This window comes from Plectropomus leopardus, chromosome 13 (genome assembly GCF_008729295.1).
Source record: "Plectropomus leopardus isolate mb chromosome 13, YSFRI_Pleo_2.0, whole genome shotgun sequence".
NCBI lineage: Eukaryota > Metazoa > Chordata > Actinopteri > Perciformes > Serranidae > Plectropomus > Plectropomus leopardus.
The window spans coordinates 25,404,987-25,423,550 of NC_056475.1; the positions used below are offsets into that span (position 1 = coordinate 25,404,987).

Here is an 18,564-nt window from a genome sequence, read left to right on the forward strand (position 1 = left end):
CGAAATTAGAGAAGACGCTGGCAATGACATGGCCAGAAATAATACAATAAAGTGAGGAAAGCCACTTTATAGACACCTGATATACTTGATGTCATTTTCTATATGATTAGATTGCATGTTTATATTTTTGTCCTTTGTCTTGTTTATTTGCACCATATTTCTGACAAAATCTCTTATTGAATGCACTTTTAGTCTGAACCGTTATTGTGTTGGTTCTCTGAGCATATTTTCCCAAAATATTGGCACCTACATAATGTTGATGAATGAGACCATTTGTTTCCCATTCACCCCGAGAGCTGGAGGTGCCGATACTTCATCATAAAAACACACTGCAATTTCCACCAAGGATATACATTATGTCTTTGTAATTCACTTTTAAGATGGATATTTCACTACCGATGAAATAGAAATATATATGAAGCGAGTAAAATGAATTTCATTAAATTAATGAAAAGACACAAAGATAAAAGTATTATAAAATTTTATTGTGTACTTACAGAATGTAGTCTCCAAACAGTAACCCCTACCCAAATGATCAGTGAAAATACTGAAGATGACCAGACAAACACACAGGGCTAATCATGCCATATCTTCTTAAAATATTCCTCAGAAGTAAAATGCAACAAGTCTAAACAAGAAGTCAGTCAATAGTAGGTACGAGGGTCTTTCACACTGAAAACAAGAAGAGAAAATGCATACATGTTTTCTGCACACACAGGGGTAAGAACAAGAAATTGAATTTTATAGCCCAAAATCTTCAGCTTATTCCTCTTAACTTTATGACATCGGCCTGTAAATACAGAACAAAAAGTGCCACGCTCCATATTTGTAAGAAAATGTGAGAAATTCTTAAGTATACATGTGAAATAATCATGTTACATTAGACCTTCCATTCCGGTATATATGTATATTTAAGAAATATACATTTTCAATAACTAGAATTTCTGTTAGTTTACAGAATCCAAAAGTTATTATAACCACACAACCAATAAGGGCCACAACTGATGGGAAAAAAACCTCAATGATGCAGTAGCTCCTTGTCAGAGACACACCAGATGTAAAAAGGAGAAGCGACATGATGTAAATAAAAAGGTGTGTGGGAGTAATATTCAGGTAGTGTTCTGGAACTCTGCGTGACGGTGCCAGTCCACTGCAGTCGTCCTTCAAATTCCATCTCGGAGTTTGGCGAGCCTTTGCGACAGTTCGTCCTTTAGACGAGAGAGAGAGCAAACGACAGGCATTAGTGAGGGAGATGAAGGCAAAGAACCAGGGTTAAGCAGAGAATCTGTTCCCTTAGACTTTCTGTAAATGCTGCATTTTTTAAAGTCTTTGCCAATTACACAGTATCACTGGCAGAGAGTTGGACACTTCCTGTAATTTTTCACTCAGTTTATGTGGTTTAACTGCTACAAATAATCAACAAAAAAATTCTATGTAAGAAAATTTTCTTGAATAAAGATGCTGCGGATAACTCAAACTGGGACATATTAGCTGGAAAACACAAGGGGCCACAGCATACAACCTTGTAGAGTCCAAATTCACAGTAGATAACAATATCACAGAAAATAAACATTTTACATGTTTTTCTGAGCTTTTTTTCACCATTTTTCTTTTTTAAAACAGACGATAAAACAATGAATTGAATGTGTGACTATGAGTGGAATAAAGAAAGAAAATGTCTAATTAGAAGCTTACTGTAAATAAAAACACTCCTAGAGAGCCCACATTGATGTGAACAATGTTTTTTTTCCCTTAAGACAACAGAGGAGCACTGAGTTTATCATTTCTGTATATTTATAACACTCTATGATGGCACTAAGGGGTTAAAAACTGCTCTGAAGTTTAGGAGTGTCATTGACTACAAGAGCCATAAGCCATCGGGCCAATCGCTGGCTACTGATTGGCTCAGTAACCTCAGATGTGACGCAGAACTCGAGGCTGTGCAAAGGAGGCTGGGACATGGTATGATGCATGCTCAGTGTAAACTGAGCTGTGACGTTGGAGGATTACACCCCGCGCTGCTAAAAATAAAGGTATGATGTTCACTCAGGGGATTTTTTCACACATCCTCAGAGGCGCTCGGCCTGACAAAACTTTTGGGTACGCTCAAATTGATGATGGTCGATGTACAACAGAGTGTTTGCGTATAGAAAGCATTTGTTTATGGTCTTCTATAAAGCAACTTTTGGTCTATGATAGTTTGCCACAATTGATTTTGGCACTTCTTTGGCAGGACAAGTGAAAAACAGGCCCTCATTGGCTAACAGGCTTACGGAGCAGGCATAGAAGCTCTCATTAACTCAAGTGAGGCATCATTTCAAAGGTCAGGAGTTTGCCTCCATTTTGATAAGGAAGTCAGTATATTTACATGCAAGTGGAAGAAATTGTGGATAATATGTGGAGAAATATGAACATTTTAAACGATGCAATGGCAGTTCATTGATATCTATGGATGTAATTATGTGTTTGGATTAAATATTTTGCAGGATCTAGATCACCTGGACTTTTGGGAGTGTATGAGAACTGTATGAGCAGCATTTTCTTTTGTTGGCATAATATCCATCTTTGGATGAAAATAATGCTTCATAGATGAGTTCTAACTGTGATTTCTCTATGTTTTTTTGCCTGACAGAAGCATTTATTGAATTTGCTATGGTTGTTATGTCTTGAAATGGTCCGCATCCATCGAAATAAGAGGTGTAATCATCAAATAAAACCCTATGAGGACCAGTGGAAGGGCTGTCAGATAACTGTGCCAAATTTTTATCACCAAGTGTTCAGATCATGTACCTGTTCTGCAGAGGCCACGCTGGTACCCACTGATCCCGTCTGTCCCTGAGGGAGCTCCATGTTCAGGTCCAATCTAAACATAAAGCAACATTCAAACTTTATTTTTAGATTACAGACACTTTTCTCACATTATACCGAAAAATACTGTCAAAAACATTCTTTGTAATAAATGTTTATCACATTCTTTGAAATACCCACCATTTACCACTTACAACCTAGGCCTGTATTCTTAGGGTGTTTTCGCATTGAGCATGATTGTTTTGTAACATGCCCGAGCATAACTGCACACAATTTTCTCTTTTGATTTCCACAGTGCATTTATAGACCCATGCACCATTTTACAAAAGAATGTTGAGACAAAAAATGAAAAGGTTACCCTGCTTCATCTGCCATTTCATGCATCAGTGCCTCCACTTGGTTCTGAAAAACACACATTAGATTTAAAGCGAATGTGTTTGTCTTTTAAACACAACAAGTAAGAATTTGAGAGTAGAGCGGAGAAGTGTACCTGTGGTGTTGTGAGTGTCGTTGTGTTGCTCATGGTGTCCTCCATATGGGCTGTCTGAACATCCAGGGTTTCGAACTGGCGCTCAAATGTATCCATGAGTGCCGAAATCTAATAAAAAAAGACATTGTTTTATAACTCAGAGGAGTTTGTTTAAATGCGTTATGAGATTTACATTATTTTGCTAGACAGAAAGATGGAAAACAATTATATTTCCTGTGCATATGACACTCTACCTTTTCCAGATTCATGGTTTTGAGAGTTCTATCCATTCCTTTCACCACTCCAGACATAGATTTTGTGACCTGAGAAATAAAACACAATAAATAAAACGAAAATCAGCAAGTTGTCTTACGTCCAAAGCGACAATCTTCAGCCTGTTAGTGTTTTTAGGACTACAGCAGTTTGCACTGACGCAGCATTTAATGTACCTTGTTCATTGTAACTGCAGATTGGACCCTTGATGCTACAGCGTCTACCCGAGCACTCATCCTCAGGAAGTTCACAGACTGGTTTTTCTGCCTGATGGCGTTCTCTGCATGGATCTTTGCCACTTCCATATTCCCCTTCTGGATGGCCTGGAGACAACACAAAAAAAAAGTGGTTCAGTAAAATCTTCCAGAGCAGGCTTTCATAGTGTGCTATCTTAAAGAGTGGGTGGAGGAGAAAAAAAGCAACTTACTTTCTTAACTTTAGCCTTCTCTGATTTTTCCTCTTTGTCACATTTCTTGGCACTTCTTTCAAGTTCTTTGGCAGCGAACTTTAAATTGAAGAGCTGGTCTGTGATAATGACGTTAAAGAAAAAAAAAGTCCAAACAAACACAACAAAGCAACCTTTAATTACCCTCGATATTTGGAGGGGGTGGAGGAAACAGCAGTGGGAGGTCCTTACATGAAAGTTTTTAAACCACTTACTGGCCTGGCACAAACTTATCTCAGACATGCTTTTCAGATGTACATGTACCAAGCAGGCCTTTCAGATCCTCTGCAGCTGGCCTTCTGGTCATCTTACGGATTTCAACAAAAACGCATGGGGTATCAACGTTAAGCCATTGTGGTCTGTGTCACCATCTGAGAGACTCCACTTTTGTGGACATTTTTTAAAAGAAACCTTAAGACATATCTTTACAGCTTTATTTTATTGACTTCTATTTATTTTTAAACATTTTATGGTATATTTTTGTAATTTTTGGTTGTGCAAAATTGTATTTGTTGATGTCTTTTTTTATTGTTACTTTTTTTTGTCTTTGCTGTTTTAATCTAGCTCTGTGAAGCATTTTGGGCGCCATGATTGTATGAAAGGTTCCAATTTACAGTATATGAAGTTTGACTGGATACCTGCTGGAAATGCTTTTTGCAAAACTGCTTACATACTATGTTTTGCCTCTTTCTGGAAACAAAAAGGGAATCAGCAGCTTTTGCATGAAAATTAACCGAATTTAGCCAAACAAAAATGAAAAGGTGCTAAAAAATCAATTCTGATAATTCTAAAAATTATACATATATTAATTATAACTAACAAATTTGTGGCATTTTAGTTATTTATTTTTTGCAATTTGTTGCAGATTAGCTTTTTCTCACACGTTTTTGAAAGAATTCGCACACATTTGCTCAAAGTTTCAAAGGTTTAAATGTTTGGGACAGGCAAGAAAACTAATAACGATCCAGGTTTCAAAGGGTAAAATCAAAGCCAGTCATAAAAACATCATCTGGTAAAAACTGGACTATTTATTTAAATATTTGGAGTATTAACAAACACCATAAAAACACAGTTAAAGTGTAACCTGCCAAGTGTCGGTTGGTGGGTATTTCCAGCCATTAGCAATGTAGCTGCTGAGGCCTTCAGCCCGGCTCTGTCCGCTGTAACGACGCCCGCCATTGACCTGAAACTGTTCAGGTAATTTTATAGGATAGCACTTGTGTCTTAAGTGAATATCAAAAAAATCTTCGTAATGTTTCGTATGTCTGTCAGGCCAAATCTCACTAGTCTCGCTATGTTGTTGTTCTTTTTTTAAAGCTCTATTTTTGACGCTACACCACAGTCTTACGTCCCTTTCTCTCACCGCTGTTTTAAAAAAGGATACCTTCCATTTTCGGCATCTTGACTCGGCTCTTGGTGAATCCAACAACTAAACGAAAAAACACTTAAGAAAACTTGACAAAAAGTAGTCAAATAAAGCAAAAGCAGTCGGTGAAACTTCAGCCTTTTAGGGTTTCGGTGTTCTTCCGCACTTCCTGATGTCTTACCAAAATATGACCGACGTCAGCGTCACGTGGGGGCGGTATTCCGTCCGACGTCACAAGTGAGCTGCCTCCCTCCTTCTCAAAAACGTGAATGAAAAAGAAAAAAAACTAACCAGTTACACCAAAAAAACGACACTTTTAATGTTTTTATTCGGCTTTTTGCGCTGATATTGTTTGGCGAGTGAATATGGGGACATAAAAGTGGATGTGGCGTTGTACCGGCGGAGTAGTGGGCGGTGAAAGCGGTTGATTGATGATTAGATTTACGGTGTGGATCACGGCGGGGAGAGAGGATGACTCACCCCCGTCTGATGTGATGTTCACCCCGCAACAGCTCGGCAGTGCGGTGGCACGCAGGTAGTTCAGCCTGACACGTCGGTGTGCTCCACCAATAAAACTTTATCAAACTGTTAAGATGCGTTTGGATGGCCCCGAGGTTCGTTGTTAGTCTCAAACTTGAGTGGTTGTTACTTGCTAGACCGGAGCGTCGTGATTTACCGTAAATTTCGTGACGCCTGATTGCCATGGAAACAGTGCTCGTGCGCTGAGAAGAAACTGTCCGTGTTAACTTCAGCATCAACCTCTCCAAAGGATAAAACCTGTTGGATATCTCACTGTTTTTTCTTCTTTCTTTTCTTGTGTTGCTACTCTGGCTTTACTTTCCATTAAAATTTTGACCACAAATCAGGTGAGTTTTTTAAAATGATGTTATTGTGTCTCATCCCGGTAAAACGCAGATACTGATATTTTCCTCCAGTATATTGCCCCTGTTCATTTGCTTAGACTGTATGCCAACTTGTGACCTGCATCTGTGTCTTGTTTTGAGTATAAATGCATCAAAAATACAGATGCTGAGCTCGCTGTAGTTAGTTGATACATGCATTTTGAGTTTTAACATCAAACAACAAAACATGGCCTGTGCAAAATGTTCTTAGGAGTGTTTGAAAATGTCCACCAATATGTGTGCATCCAGATCACGACAATCTACAGGCGCAATAATATACTCTGTAATATGCTATATTGTAGTCAAAAGGCTTCAATATTATATGAATTTCACAACACCTCAAGTGGTGCGTTTTGCGTCGTTTTTTTTTTTTTTTTTTTTTGCGCACAGGGGAAATAATCCAGGAGAGCCAACGAGTGATGCTTCATTCAGGGGCTGTATGACTCATATAGTCTTATCTATAAAGAAGTGGCAGAGGAGCAGTCCTGCTGCAGGACCGAGCTGATGTAACCCCTGAGATTCACTAGAGGCTGCTGTGGGCCATGCTTCCCTGTGCCCCGAGTTATGCACTGCATTTACACCGATGACCGCCAAGTACTGACACAGGCTGAGGATGTGGTGGGCTGTTTGCACACTGTGCACTCAACAGATGATCAAGTGCTGTTTACAGTACATCCTCTGACCAGGACAGCTTGGAAACTGTAAAATCAATATGTTTTTGCTTTTTTTTCCCACTGACATAAAACATATATTTGAAAGTAGTCTATTTATATTAAGCTCTGACAATATAGTAATTTATTAAAAGAAACAGTTGTTCTTGTGTCTCTCTTTATACAAATTATATATTAAAAATTCAAAAATGACATTGGAATGATTACTAAAAAAAAAAACAAACAAACTATAAAATAATGTATTTTATATCATCTTATCATTTTAGGGGTATTTATTTGTATTCGGTGGCATCTAGGGGTGATGATTGCAGATCGCAGTCAGCTGAAACTTCTCCTGATCAGAATTTTTTGTCAGTGTTTATTGTTCAGGAGGTTTTTTCCAGGAGCCAAAATATCTGCAGAGAGCTCTTTAACTCCAAAACAAATGGACCCGGTGATTTATACCAGTAAAAACACTGCAAAAAGTAGTTTCATGTCACAAATCTGTGTTTCTCTTTAGCTGATTGACATGTAAAACTTGTAAAAACACAGAATAAGGAAATAAATGCTCAAGAAGTGGTGTTTTTCATATGCTTTTGTTGCTTAGGGGCTGCTAACTACAATGGCAGACACAAAAATGGGAATGGCCCTAACCTTAGCCTGAATTTAGTTTGTCTGCTCTGGGCTACTGTAGAAAAAATGGCGGTGCAGCGTGGTTATCTCTGTAGATGAGGACTTGCTCCCTATAGATATAAATGGCTCATTGCCACAGCCAATGGCACAAAATGACATAAGCTGAATTTTCTTACAGACAAAAATCTAGTGAAAAATGTAATATCCTCCTTTTTGGAAAATTAAAAATCAGTTCTGAAAATAGATAATGAAAAGCACTTTAGTATAAGGAATAGTGAGACCGTTCACCCTGAGTATTTTTAACTGACCTACGTTGCCATGGTGTGAGAGTATAAAGGTACTTCAAAGCATACCAGTATTAGGCAAAAAAATTGGCCCCAGTAGTGAGTGAGTCAGTGTACATTAACGAGGATGTACCCATTTCCCTCTTACAGATATAATGTTTTCACATTATAACAGCAGGAATAAGCACATTACAGTTGATTAGCAACATTATGGGGCATAATGCGCAACTAATGCATTATAAGCTCTATTTGGTATGACAAGCTTAGATCTAGCAGTCCTACTTCAGAGAGAGAGAGCTTATACACACAGGTACAATATAAATAGACAAGACCAGCCTGTTACTTATAGATCTATCAACAAGATTGTCCATTCAGCTGTCAGTCAGAGAATGACAGACAGGTGACTCACCTGTAACCAGTGGACAGACACATGATCATGGAGAAAACAGCTGGTGACGTGCATAATACTACTGGAATGTATGTGATCATAGTTCCTTTCAAAACTCACAATGCATATAGCTCCACACACCACACCTTAGAAATTGGCTGAAGCAAATATCTGTTATCATGACAATCGTGTGGTAGAATATTCTCTCATGATGTGTTTTAGAGATAAATGCGAGTGCACCTTTGTATTTGAATGTGCATCAGAAAATTTAAATAATTACAGTGCATCACAAGTAGTTCAACCACTAATGCCTATGACTTGCTGATTCCACTTAGTGGTAGCATCCAGGGGTGTAACACTAAATTCTGGGCCCTGTGCAAAAGCAGTCTCTGTGGGCCCCCCGCCCATCCTCTCTTGATCCATGTCTCTCAAACAGCTTTTTTTTAAAGAGTAGAATTAGTTTGCTTTCTTTCCTTGTAATTTCTCCATTTTCTTTTTCGGAACCTCAATTTCTTTTTCTTGGGGGAAAGACATATTAGTGTACATTGGTGCTCCAGCAGCATAAGCAGTGACTCACTCGGCTCTGGATTCGTTAAGAGACGAATCTAAGTGCAGGGGCAGACTACAACATTTGCACCTTGTGCAAGTGTGAGAGGGGCCTCAGAGAGCGTCCACTATTGTCCACACAAAATTTAGCCTTTCCAATATTAATTTAGGTATGGTAAAAAATTACATAGAAATAAAAAAAAAAATGCAAACAAAACCAAACTTTTCATTGCAGGCTTTTCAAGGACCCACCTCCCACTGGTATCTGGGTAATCAGTCCCGCTTTTTCCCTCACTACATTGCCCCTGATAGCATCACTCAGGCTCAGAGCACGCTTTGAGTATGTTACTGCCCTTTATCCCGAATGTTTCAGAAAATCCGAGCAATGGCTGTATTTCAAATCTAGCTGATAAACAGTGTCACATAGTGTAGCTTGTACTGCAATCAGAGAGAAATGAGAGTGAAAACATAACTGGCAAAAGCCCACAGGACAGTGGTTATATTTGTTTGACTGCATTTGTCCATTTAAGGATTCCAGGAGCAGAAGAAAACAAAAGAGCAAATGCCAGACCTGTGAAGAAGGCTTTGACTTCCAAGTTAACAAATGAGTGTGAAACATCTTACAGTATAGGGATGTAGACAAGGTGCAGGGATGATACAATCACTGTGTAGAGAACAGAAGTTTTGCTGTGCTATTTGAAAAGGGCATATTGTACAGAAGACAAATGGGCAAAGCTAGTGGATTATGTTATTCTCAGAAATGAAAAAACATGTTTTCTACTCTGTTGTGCTGCTTCAATCTTTCATTGGCCATTAATCCTCACATGAGCCACAACTTGATGCATATGTTGGACCTCTGTTTCACAGGTGAAGATGATGGAGCTTCAAACGGAGAGGAGGTTCCACAACTTGAGCCCTGAGCAAATCCAAGCCCTGGACAAGGTTTTGACTGAGGTAATCCCCATCCATGGGAGAGGAAATTTTCCCACGCTGCAGGTGAGAGCGAAAGACATCATACGTGTGGTGAAGGATCGGCTGGTCGAAAGAGACATCCAAGTGAAAGATATACGGCTTAATGGCGCGACTGCCAGCCATGTCCTGGTGAGGGATAATGGCCTGGGCTATAAAGACTTAGACATTATTTTCGGAGTGGAGCTGCCGAGGCAGGAGGACCTCCAGGTGATAAAGGAGGTGGTGCTGGGCAGCCTACGAGACCTCCTCCCCTGTGGAGTTAACAGACGTAAAATCACCTGCCTGACAATGAAGGAAGCCTATGTGCAAAAGATGGTGAAAGTTTTCAATGAGCACGACAGATGGAGCCTTATCTCACTTTCTAACAACAGAGCTAAAACAGTCGGACTCAGATTTGTCAGCTCCCTTCGAAGACAGTTCGAGTTCAGCGTGGACTCCTTCCAGATAATACTAGACCGTATGCTGGAGTCTTACTGGGAGACTGAAAGAAAACAAGGAGGAAAGTTGGCATTGAATGCAGGGAATTTGTCTAAAGGAGACAATGAGGATGACAAGAAAGAGAAAGAGAAAAGCATTCCTCTGAATGCTGAATCGGTAATCGAAAAATACCCAAGCGGAGAAAGTCCATGCCAGGGTGACACAGTTTCTGTGCTTGAGAAAGAGCTTCCACATGTGGAGACTGAGCATGTGGATGAAAAGCACGAGGCACAGGAGTTGTTAGGACCAGAGAGCATTATCTTACAGCCGGAGGAAGTGGATGACATAGAGGACGTTCATTCAGAGGAGGAGATTGTGTTTGAGCTATGTGAAGAAAACGCAGGAGAGAAAGGACAGTTTCACAGTGTTTATCCTTTAGTTTCTTCCCCTAAAACTTTATTAACCGATGTCAGGGATCCACAGACGACTCATGCATGTTTAAAGCCACAAAGTGACGAAGAGCTTTCTGCGTCACAAGCCTCCCAACCAGCAGAAAAGTTGGTTCCACAGGTGAAAGTCCATTGTGCAGAAATTCCTCAGTTCAAAGTAGACTCTGTAATCTGCAGGACTGGGAATACCTCGAACCTACAAGATCCACATCTTGAGTGTTCTTTTCCTCCTCCAGCTAAGAAAACTTGCAGCACATCACAAGACATTGTACCGGACTATTGCCCTTCACCAAAATTACAAAGGAAAATGTCGAGGAAGATGCTCAATAAGCCCGAGAAATGGTCTTTACTGACTGATTTGTCAGATCTGACTCAACAGCTGTTTCCACCCATAGAAATACCCAAAGCCCTTCAGCCAAAGCCTCCTTTAGTGGATGGTGCTCAAGCTCTTGGCTCAAATGTTCCAAGCTCGAGGCCAGAGACCTTAGAAACCCTTTCAGCTCCCACATGCAGTCCAGCTAATACACTTCAAGATGCTTCGACTGAAACTGCAGAACAAACTGTGAGGCCAAAACACTCGAAGAAGCCTCCTGATTCAGAGACTAAAAGCCAAACACTAGCTGTCAGTGCTCAGCCTCATATCAGTGACCAAGCACCTGAGCTGGTGGATGCTATCCCAAACAGGTGCGGGGCAAGCTCATGGGCCGGGGCCGTAGGTGGTCCCACCATCACTGTCGAAGCAGAGTGCATGTATGGAGACTTCGATCAGGCGATGGACCACCTCCGCAACCGCCTTATCGCCACCCACAACCCAGAGGAGATCCGAGGAGGTGGACTGCTAAAATACAGCGACCTTCTCGTGAGGAACTTCAGACCAGCCAGCGAGACAGAGATCAAGTCCTTGGAGCGATACATGTGCTCCCGCTTCTTCATCGACTTCCCTGACGTGAGCGAGCAGCAGCGGAAGATCGAGGCCTACCTGCAGTGCCATTTCATTGGCAACGAGGAGACAAGCAAGTACGACTACCTGATGACCCTGCGGCGGGTGATAGATGAGAGCACAGTGTGTTTGATGGGACATGAACGGAGACAAACACTAAATATGATCACTGTCCTTGCTCTGAGGGTGCTGGGCGAGCAGAACGCCATCCCCAACACGGCCAATGTCACCTGTTTCTATCAGCCCGCTCCGTACATGACAGAGCCAATTTACAACAGCTACTTCATCACCCAGGCCCAGCCCCCACTCGTCTACCACCCTTACCCGCTACACGTCCACATGCAGACTGGCCTGGTGTAGCTACAGTGACCCGCCCACAGAGAGGCATGTAGGCTGCTTTCAGCATGGCACTCTGCCAGCAGAGGCAAAAATGGAAGTTTTAACGACAACAGGCAACCACGGGCGCAGTGTTGTTTGATGCTTTGAAACCCCTCCTGCTTTTGACATGAAAGGTCAGAACTGAAAGGTGGCATGGACGCAATGAATGTCACCCTTTCAAGACGAAAACTTTTGGAGAGGACGGAAACTCTTAAGAGCCCACTTTTCAGAGAGCTGGTCGGGAGGATACATATAAATGGCGGGACTTTGTTTAAGGCTGGTCCAGCTCAGCTTTGGCGGGGCTCTATACTGGTCACTATCCCCTGTTGAGGAGAATGTTGTAAGTGACAACTCTCTTTGGCTTGAAGATACACTTCAACGTATAAAACATAATCTATGAAACAACTGTTGGCAGCAAAAATCTTGTTTGGTTAAAGTTTGAAATATGAAAAATCCGTAACGTTTCTGAGGGGTTAAAACCCCATATAGCTGTTTTGTGAATCATCAGTCTCTGTGGAGTAAATTTCAGCATGTGACTGTACTTCACTGTATAGAAATAGAACACCATTTACTGAGGGCATACATTAGACAAAATTTACTGTGGTATTTCCATGATAGTGTAAGTTCTATATTTGTGAATGTAAACACCTAATTTAGGTAGAAACAAAAGATCCAAGATTTGTTTTTTAGGGACCATATAAAAATTATTGGGGTGGTGAGGGGGGGTCTCAGCCCTCATGTTTCCCACCAGAGGGTTACTGAACCCTACAAAAAATATGTATGATAATCAATGGTGAGACAATATATTTTTGATCTTGTGCCATGAATTTGATGTTTGTAAATTTAAAAGATAACTTTTCGAGTCAAGAAAGTAGCAGTTTGTCGTAGGTCTTGTGTAGTACAATTAAGATTTGTGTGAACTCAACCCAGGAACTACATCTTTCGTCTCGCACTATATACGTCCCCTACATCAGCTAGCTGGTAACTAGCTAGGTAACTTAGCTATGTTTTACATAACCAAGTCTTTTTTGGTCTTTTTTATTGCTTTTTCTTTTTGAACTTATTTTTGACTTAGTGTTCCTAATTATGGATGCATTTTCACAGTCTGGTACATCAACGGTTTTATGATAAACTGTAACTTTCCTGACTTGCAAAATTATCTTTTAATTGTAGAAACACCATGTGTAATTCATTTCACAGTTTAAACAAAATTAAAAAATACTTTATAATTTTTTGGCTCAGAGAAATGAATGACATCACATAATAAGTGAAAATAGCAACGACTAAAGTACGCCCTCCCTCAAAATGACAAGAAAATGTTTTTTGGGGGGCTTGGGGTTTTCTTTGAATGTTAAAAGCTAATTTATGCAAATTCCCTAACTTCCCTAACTAAATATGACCCCCCCCCAATAATTTTCATACACCCCCCTAGTGTAATTATTCAAACCCCCTATCAGTGACAGATGTTATGGAGTGTTTAGTTTATTTATTTTGTATTGTAAACATTTTAGCATTGTGCTAGACAGTTATAAACCAGGAGTTGTGGCCTTATCACTTCTTTCTGTATTCTATCAAACACAGAAACACCACAAGGATGCACCCTCTGACAGCATTATGAGGAGAGCCTTGGCTGTCTTGTTTTTCTGCCGAAATCAAGAGAGCATGTTCACACGTGTGGCCACACGATGCCTCCATCAGGCTGAATAGACTTCCTGTGTGTATTATATGGTGACAGTTGTTTGTTGTAGTGGATGTAGTAAGTGTTGTGTCGGGGTTTTGCCTGCCGTTGTGTTACAAAAAATGTTTCTGCACATTTCAATTATTTAAGCAGTCTATGAATGCAGCCAGCAGTTATTGCACTGTCCCTGTGTGTTTGTTCATTGTGTCTGCATAGCTACAGTACATCTACTAAGTATTTAAAAATTTTTAAAAAAGCACAGGTTAGGATATGTGGGCTGCTCACACTAAATCTGAGACTGAAGCACAATGTAAATGCACATCGCTGTTGTTGAGTAATGAAGGTGTTTCTGACATGCTCGTGAATCTCCAACTAGATATTAAAGATGTCTTAAATACTGTGTGCGTAGTGCCCCATGTAGCTTGAAAGTGATGTGTCTATCTCGAGACTTTTGGGTATGTTGTGTATCATCACGGAAATGTTCCACCGGTAGAGAAATTCAAATATTCCTGTTATGATATATCTAGTTGCTCAGATTGTTGTGTTATTGTGGTAATAAATATAACACAACCGCTTTGTCTGGACTCTTCTATTGGTGGTCTGAGTTACACTGTCAGTTTTATTATGTAGTTGGATTTTACCATCATTTGTTCTGTCGGTTTCTTGGTGCCTTGGTAACATTATTGGCTTGCATAGTACTCAGAACTTTTTATAATTAGTCAGAAATACATACTTAAAGGAACAGTACACCCCCTCAAAAGTTAGTAAGAATGACAGTAGATGCCTGTTGATGTTGAAAGCATTCAGAGTTTTAGCTGGATGTGAGAAATATTTGCACTCTCACAGCTTCATTCATTGCAAAGCCCGCATGCTTTGTCAGCCTGTACGCCCACTTTCCTGCTGGTCCTCCTCAGCACTGACATACTATAAGAATATCCTTTTCTTCAGTTCGCCAAGGGCACTTAAAATATTGTATAAACTGAAAGACGTCCCGTTGACTCTTACCATTGCATGATAGCTAAATCCTAAATCCGAGTTTCACTTTTTTACATACAGCGACATTTGCACAAAATGCTGCATTATTTAGAGAGCTGTGGAGTCATGTAAAGGTTGATGGGGATGATTATGTTCCTGGAAGCTTTAAGAGACACTATTAGGGTATTTCACTGCTTGTACACAAGTATCTGATGAAAAACACCAGCTTTACTTGTTTTTGCTGCATTTATACAAATATATATATATATACTGACCATGTAATCCTAAACCTGATCCAATGGTTATCCTAACAAAATCCAGAACACAAATTTGCTCTTATAGCCTTAACCTGGCCCTGTTTCCTGCTTTAACCTAGAAACTGAGCATCTATCTCAGCTAGCAGGGAACGTTCCCACAACATTGGCTAATGTTACCTACAAGTTGCAATAATATTTGAAAAAAACAAAACCATTTTAATCTAATGTTCAAAGAATGTTTTAAGGCATAATGTTATAACTGCAACATTGCGAGGATATTTTGGTGATGTTGAGAGGTGACAGATCATATGTTCTTTTGTAAAACATTCCCACAATGTAACATGAGAACAAAGGACGAACATTTTCAAAGCGACATTCAGAACATATTGAGGCCTGAGATTACAGACCATTTTTTAAAAATGAAAATGTAATGTAATGCAATGTTCATTTTTTTTTACATTTCTTGACATTTACAGAGAATGTTAAAACAAAACTTGCCACTGAGAACATTACAAAATCATTGCATGGTTGCATTGTGCCATTCTCAGAACGTTTTTTAGATCCAAAAATTGCTAACTGGGATTCCAAATATTGTGAAAACTGTGCCCTTTTAATGTCACATTTTATTATCAGCACTGGAGAATCCTGATTCTCAGCACTTATTTAATACAATATATAATCAGAGGTTGGTTTTTATAATGGTTTCAGTGTAACAACACAGCTCATTTATACATCTGGTCATCTTTTCTTCTACATTGATTCTTAATGCCTGTATGTGCACATGTGATACACCTTTTGCCTCCTTAACACCCTTTAAAGTTACCTTTAGTTCTTTATGCATTGATGCATTTTAATTCCCATGATCCTCCGGCGTCTCTGCAGTTTCTAGGTGTGGCGGAGCATGGTGCGTCACAGCTCAACCTTGTTTGTTCCTCGTCTGAGTCACCCCAGCTTTCAGTGCTTTAATGCAGTTGCAAACGGTACAGTCAGGTTGACGACAGTGCCGGCATCCTGTATCTCTTGAATCTTTGCCTCCGGTGCATGTTTATGACCCAATGATCATAAAGACTGCATACGACTCAGTCTGCTCAACAGCTCTCGAAAGCATCTGTTTATCATGAAATCATCTAAGACCAAAAACAACTACACATCAGACCAAAATCAACACATTCACTTTAAGAGATATCCAATTTTTTTTTTTTATTAAAAAAGAGAACACGTACAATCGAAATGTTGTGTATAAAAGACAGTCACATAATCTTAATCCACCTACAGTAGAATGTTATCGCTGTATTTGTCATCGACTAATCTGACGCTTCCAGGCGACACTAAGAGCCATCTACCATATATGAAAATAAGATTCCAAAATATGAATCATAGTCTTCTCACACTCGAGCAGAGGCATTTCAAGACACCAGTTAATGCTGCAGCTTGGAGCACCTTAGATGCTGATTTGTGTGTTTTATCTCCCAAACTCTTCAGCCCCCAACCCCCCCCCCCCCCCCAAAAAAGAAAACAAAAACCCTCCGAGGCCTCTCTCTTATGTCAGCAACCCTAGGGAGGCAGAGCGATGAGGAGGTGTGTTCGGATCAGAGCACCCAGTGTAGAATTGATGATCTGATAGCCCAGCTTTCTCCTGAACCAACCAATGACTGCACAAGCTTTAAAGTAAACATGAGACAGGTGATGCATCCAATTAGACGTAATTCCACAAGAAACTGTTGACGCTGAGAGATCACTCACTAAGCAAAAAACTACACACAGTGATTCTGACACCAACATTACACCTGATTGTAGTATATCATGGGAAAAGCAATACGTGTAGACAATAGATGGTTGGAAACTTGGGGGGGAATCAATGGCACAATGTACAAACGAAGAGCTAATCCATGGTTGCTACTTTTGCTTTAGGACGATAAAAAAGCATGATTGAGATTGCCACTCAGATGAGACCTTCGGCTTCGTCATACACAGGTTGGAAGCAGTTTAATTACGTCCTGTTCCAACTTAAAAATACAAATAACTGAATGTGTGCTGACACAGTTTAAACATTCGTATACAAAATTCATTTCTCTTCCTCTAACATCTGTTACTCAGCTGCCACGTGGAGTAGATAAATGTGCAAATACTTCCTCTTCCTCGTCACTATTAACGTATAAAAAAGTTGAAAGGAACCTTATAATAAAAAAAATAAATATTTCTATGGAAGAGACAGGGACCCCTTTGCACATGCTTGGTGGAGGAAGTTTACCTGGTTAGACCTTTCTGATGACGTGAGCTCAAAATTCTGTTTCACTCAGAAAATCAGTACGATTGAGGCTGGCTGCAATACAGGCCATTAAGCCCACCCACACTATGGTAGTGAGAGGTACATGGGCTAAACTAAAAACCCAAAGTACACGTCAAATACATTTTTCCCAGAGATGGTTTCTATCATTAAAGGTAGTTCTCATCACCCTGATGTTTGTTTTTCTAATAGTTTGTTTTTAATGAGTTATTTAATTCTATAAAAAGGTGATTTTTACATGTTGGCTGATAGCTGTGTATGCCAATCTGAGTGCTCGCATTCAATAGCGCTGCTCGTCGATGTTCGGGCTGGTGTTTTGGCGGGAACTCCTCCACTGCTGAAATTTGTACCGCGCAGATTCTGGCTTCCAAAGATGTCGCCAGCACAAGATGGCAGGGGCCAATATCGAGGGTTTTTTGGCTTCACTTGAGCATAGCAGGGGCAGGTCTGGACGCAAGGTCCATCTTTATATGCAGCCTATGGTCACATACAAATGGTAGATCTCAGAAAATTGTATTTTTTAGATCGACTTACTAACGAAACAACATATTTGTGTAGTAGGATTGGGAGTGTTAGGATGGGCTGAGGGCATTTAGTGCACATTGAAAGTATTCAGGGAGGCAAAGAGTTCAGCCTGATACAGAGAGAGAAACAGAATGCTGCGCTCACGTCATCAGGATGGCCTCACCAGGCTAGGAGAAGGTGATGGAAGCAAACATAAATGGATGATCCATCAGGGAGTACAAAAACAAACAGGATGCAGTGGCTTTCTTACCCCAGGAAATCACTTTTTCCCTTCAAAAAAAAGAAGAAAAAAGCACCCAATTCTTACTAAATAACAAAATCGAAGAGCGGCAAAACAGTTAACACCACCAAAAGAGAAGCAGGGAAACATTTAACATTCACAGGCCAGAGACGTTAAGTTGACACGGAGCTGTAGGAGCTGGGATATTACTGTAGTACTATATTCTACTGAAGTCACTCTGATTCTTAAGTATTGCTAGCGCCCAAACTACACTTGTCTTGACCCGAGCCACACATAGAACTAAATCTGAATGAGCTCTGGAAACTAAGGCTTGTGGTTGTGAGGAAAAGACCAGGTACCAAAAGAGTTGACATCAGTAACCTTGAGTGATACTGCACACGGCGGTCATGACTGAACTAGTGACCAGTTTTGTTAAATTACTCGTTGAGAAAATAAAACATGAGCACCATTTTTTGGCATCTCCGCATCCTTCTTTGGTGACCAGGAGTAGGAAAAGTCGTGAGGGGAAGGAGAAGGAGGAAAGGTATAGTGTTTAGTACTGGATGTGGAACGCACAAGAGGAGGAGGAGTGCGGTGTGTTAAAGGCTCCTCCAGCGAGCAGTAAGGCCGAGGTGAGTTGGAGAGTGTCCGTGTTGAACAGTGGCTCTGTCGACCAGGGAAACAAACTCCTTGGCAACACAT

At 40.3% G+C, this 18,564-nt stretch overlaps 2 protein-coding genes across 2 annotated transcripts; one reads left to right on the forward strand and one right to left on the reverse strand.

The window, feature by feature from the left end:
- Positions 1 to 464: 464 nt before the first annotated feature.
- Positions 465 to 5,552, reverse strand: chmp1b (chromatin modifying protein 1B). The gene is made up of 8 exons (XM_042498977.1): positions 5,380 to 5,552; positions 3,978 to 4,075; positions 3,727 to 3,873; positions 3,532 to 3,600; positions 3,299 to 3,406; positions 3,167 to 3,210; positions 2,791 to 2,863; positions 465 to 1,208 (listed from the first exon to the last, which is right to left on the reverse strand). The coding sequence occupies exons 1-8, from the start codon at positions 5,393 to 5,395 to the stop codon at positions 1,164 to 1,166; spliced, it is 600 nt and encodes a 199-aa protein (XP_042354911.1). The 5' UTR covers positions 5,396 to 5,552; the 3' UTR covers positions 465 to 1,163.
- A 538-nt stretch (positions 5,553 to 6,090) lies between these two features.
- Positions 6,091 to 11,916, forward strand: LOC121952356 (terminal nucleotidyltransferase 5C-like). The gene is made up of 4 exons (XM_042498979.1): positions 6,091 to 6,227; positions 9,632 to 10,220; positions 11,090 to 11,114; positions 11,299 to 11,916. The coding sequence occupies exons 2-4, from the start codon at positions 9,638 to 9,640 to the stop codon at positions 11,900 to 11,902; spliced, it is 1,212 nt and encodes a 403-aa protein (XP_042354913.1). The 5' UTR covers positions 6,091 to 6,227; positions 9,632 to 9,637; the 3' UTR covers positions 11,903 to 11,916.
- The last annotated feature ends 6,648 nt before the right edge of the window (positions 11,917 to 18,564 follow it).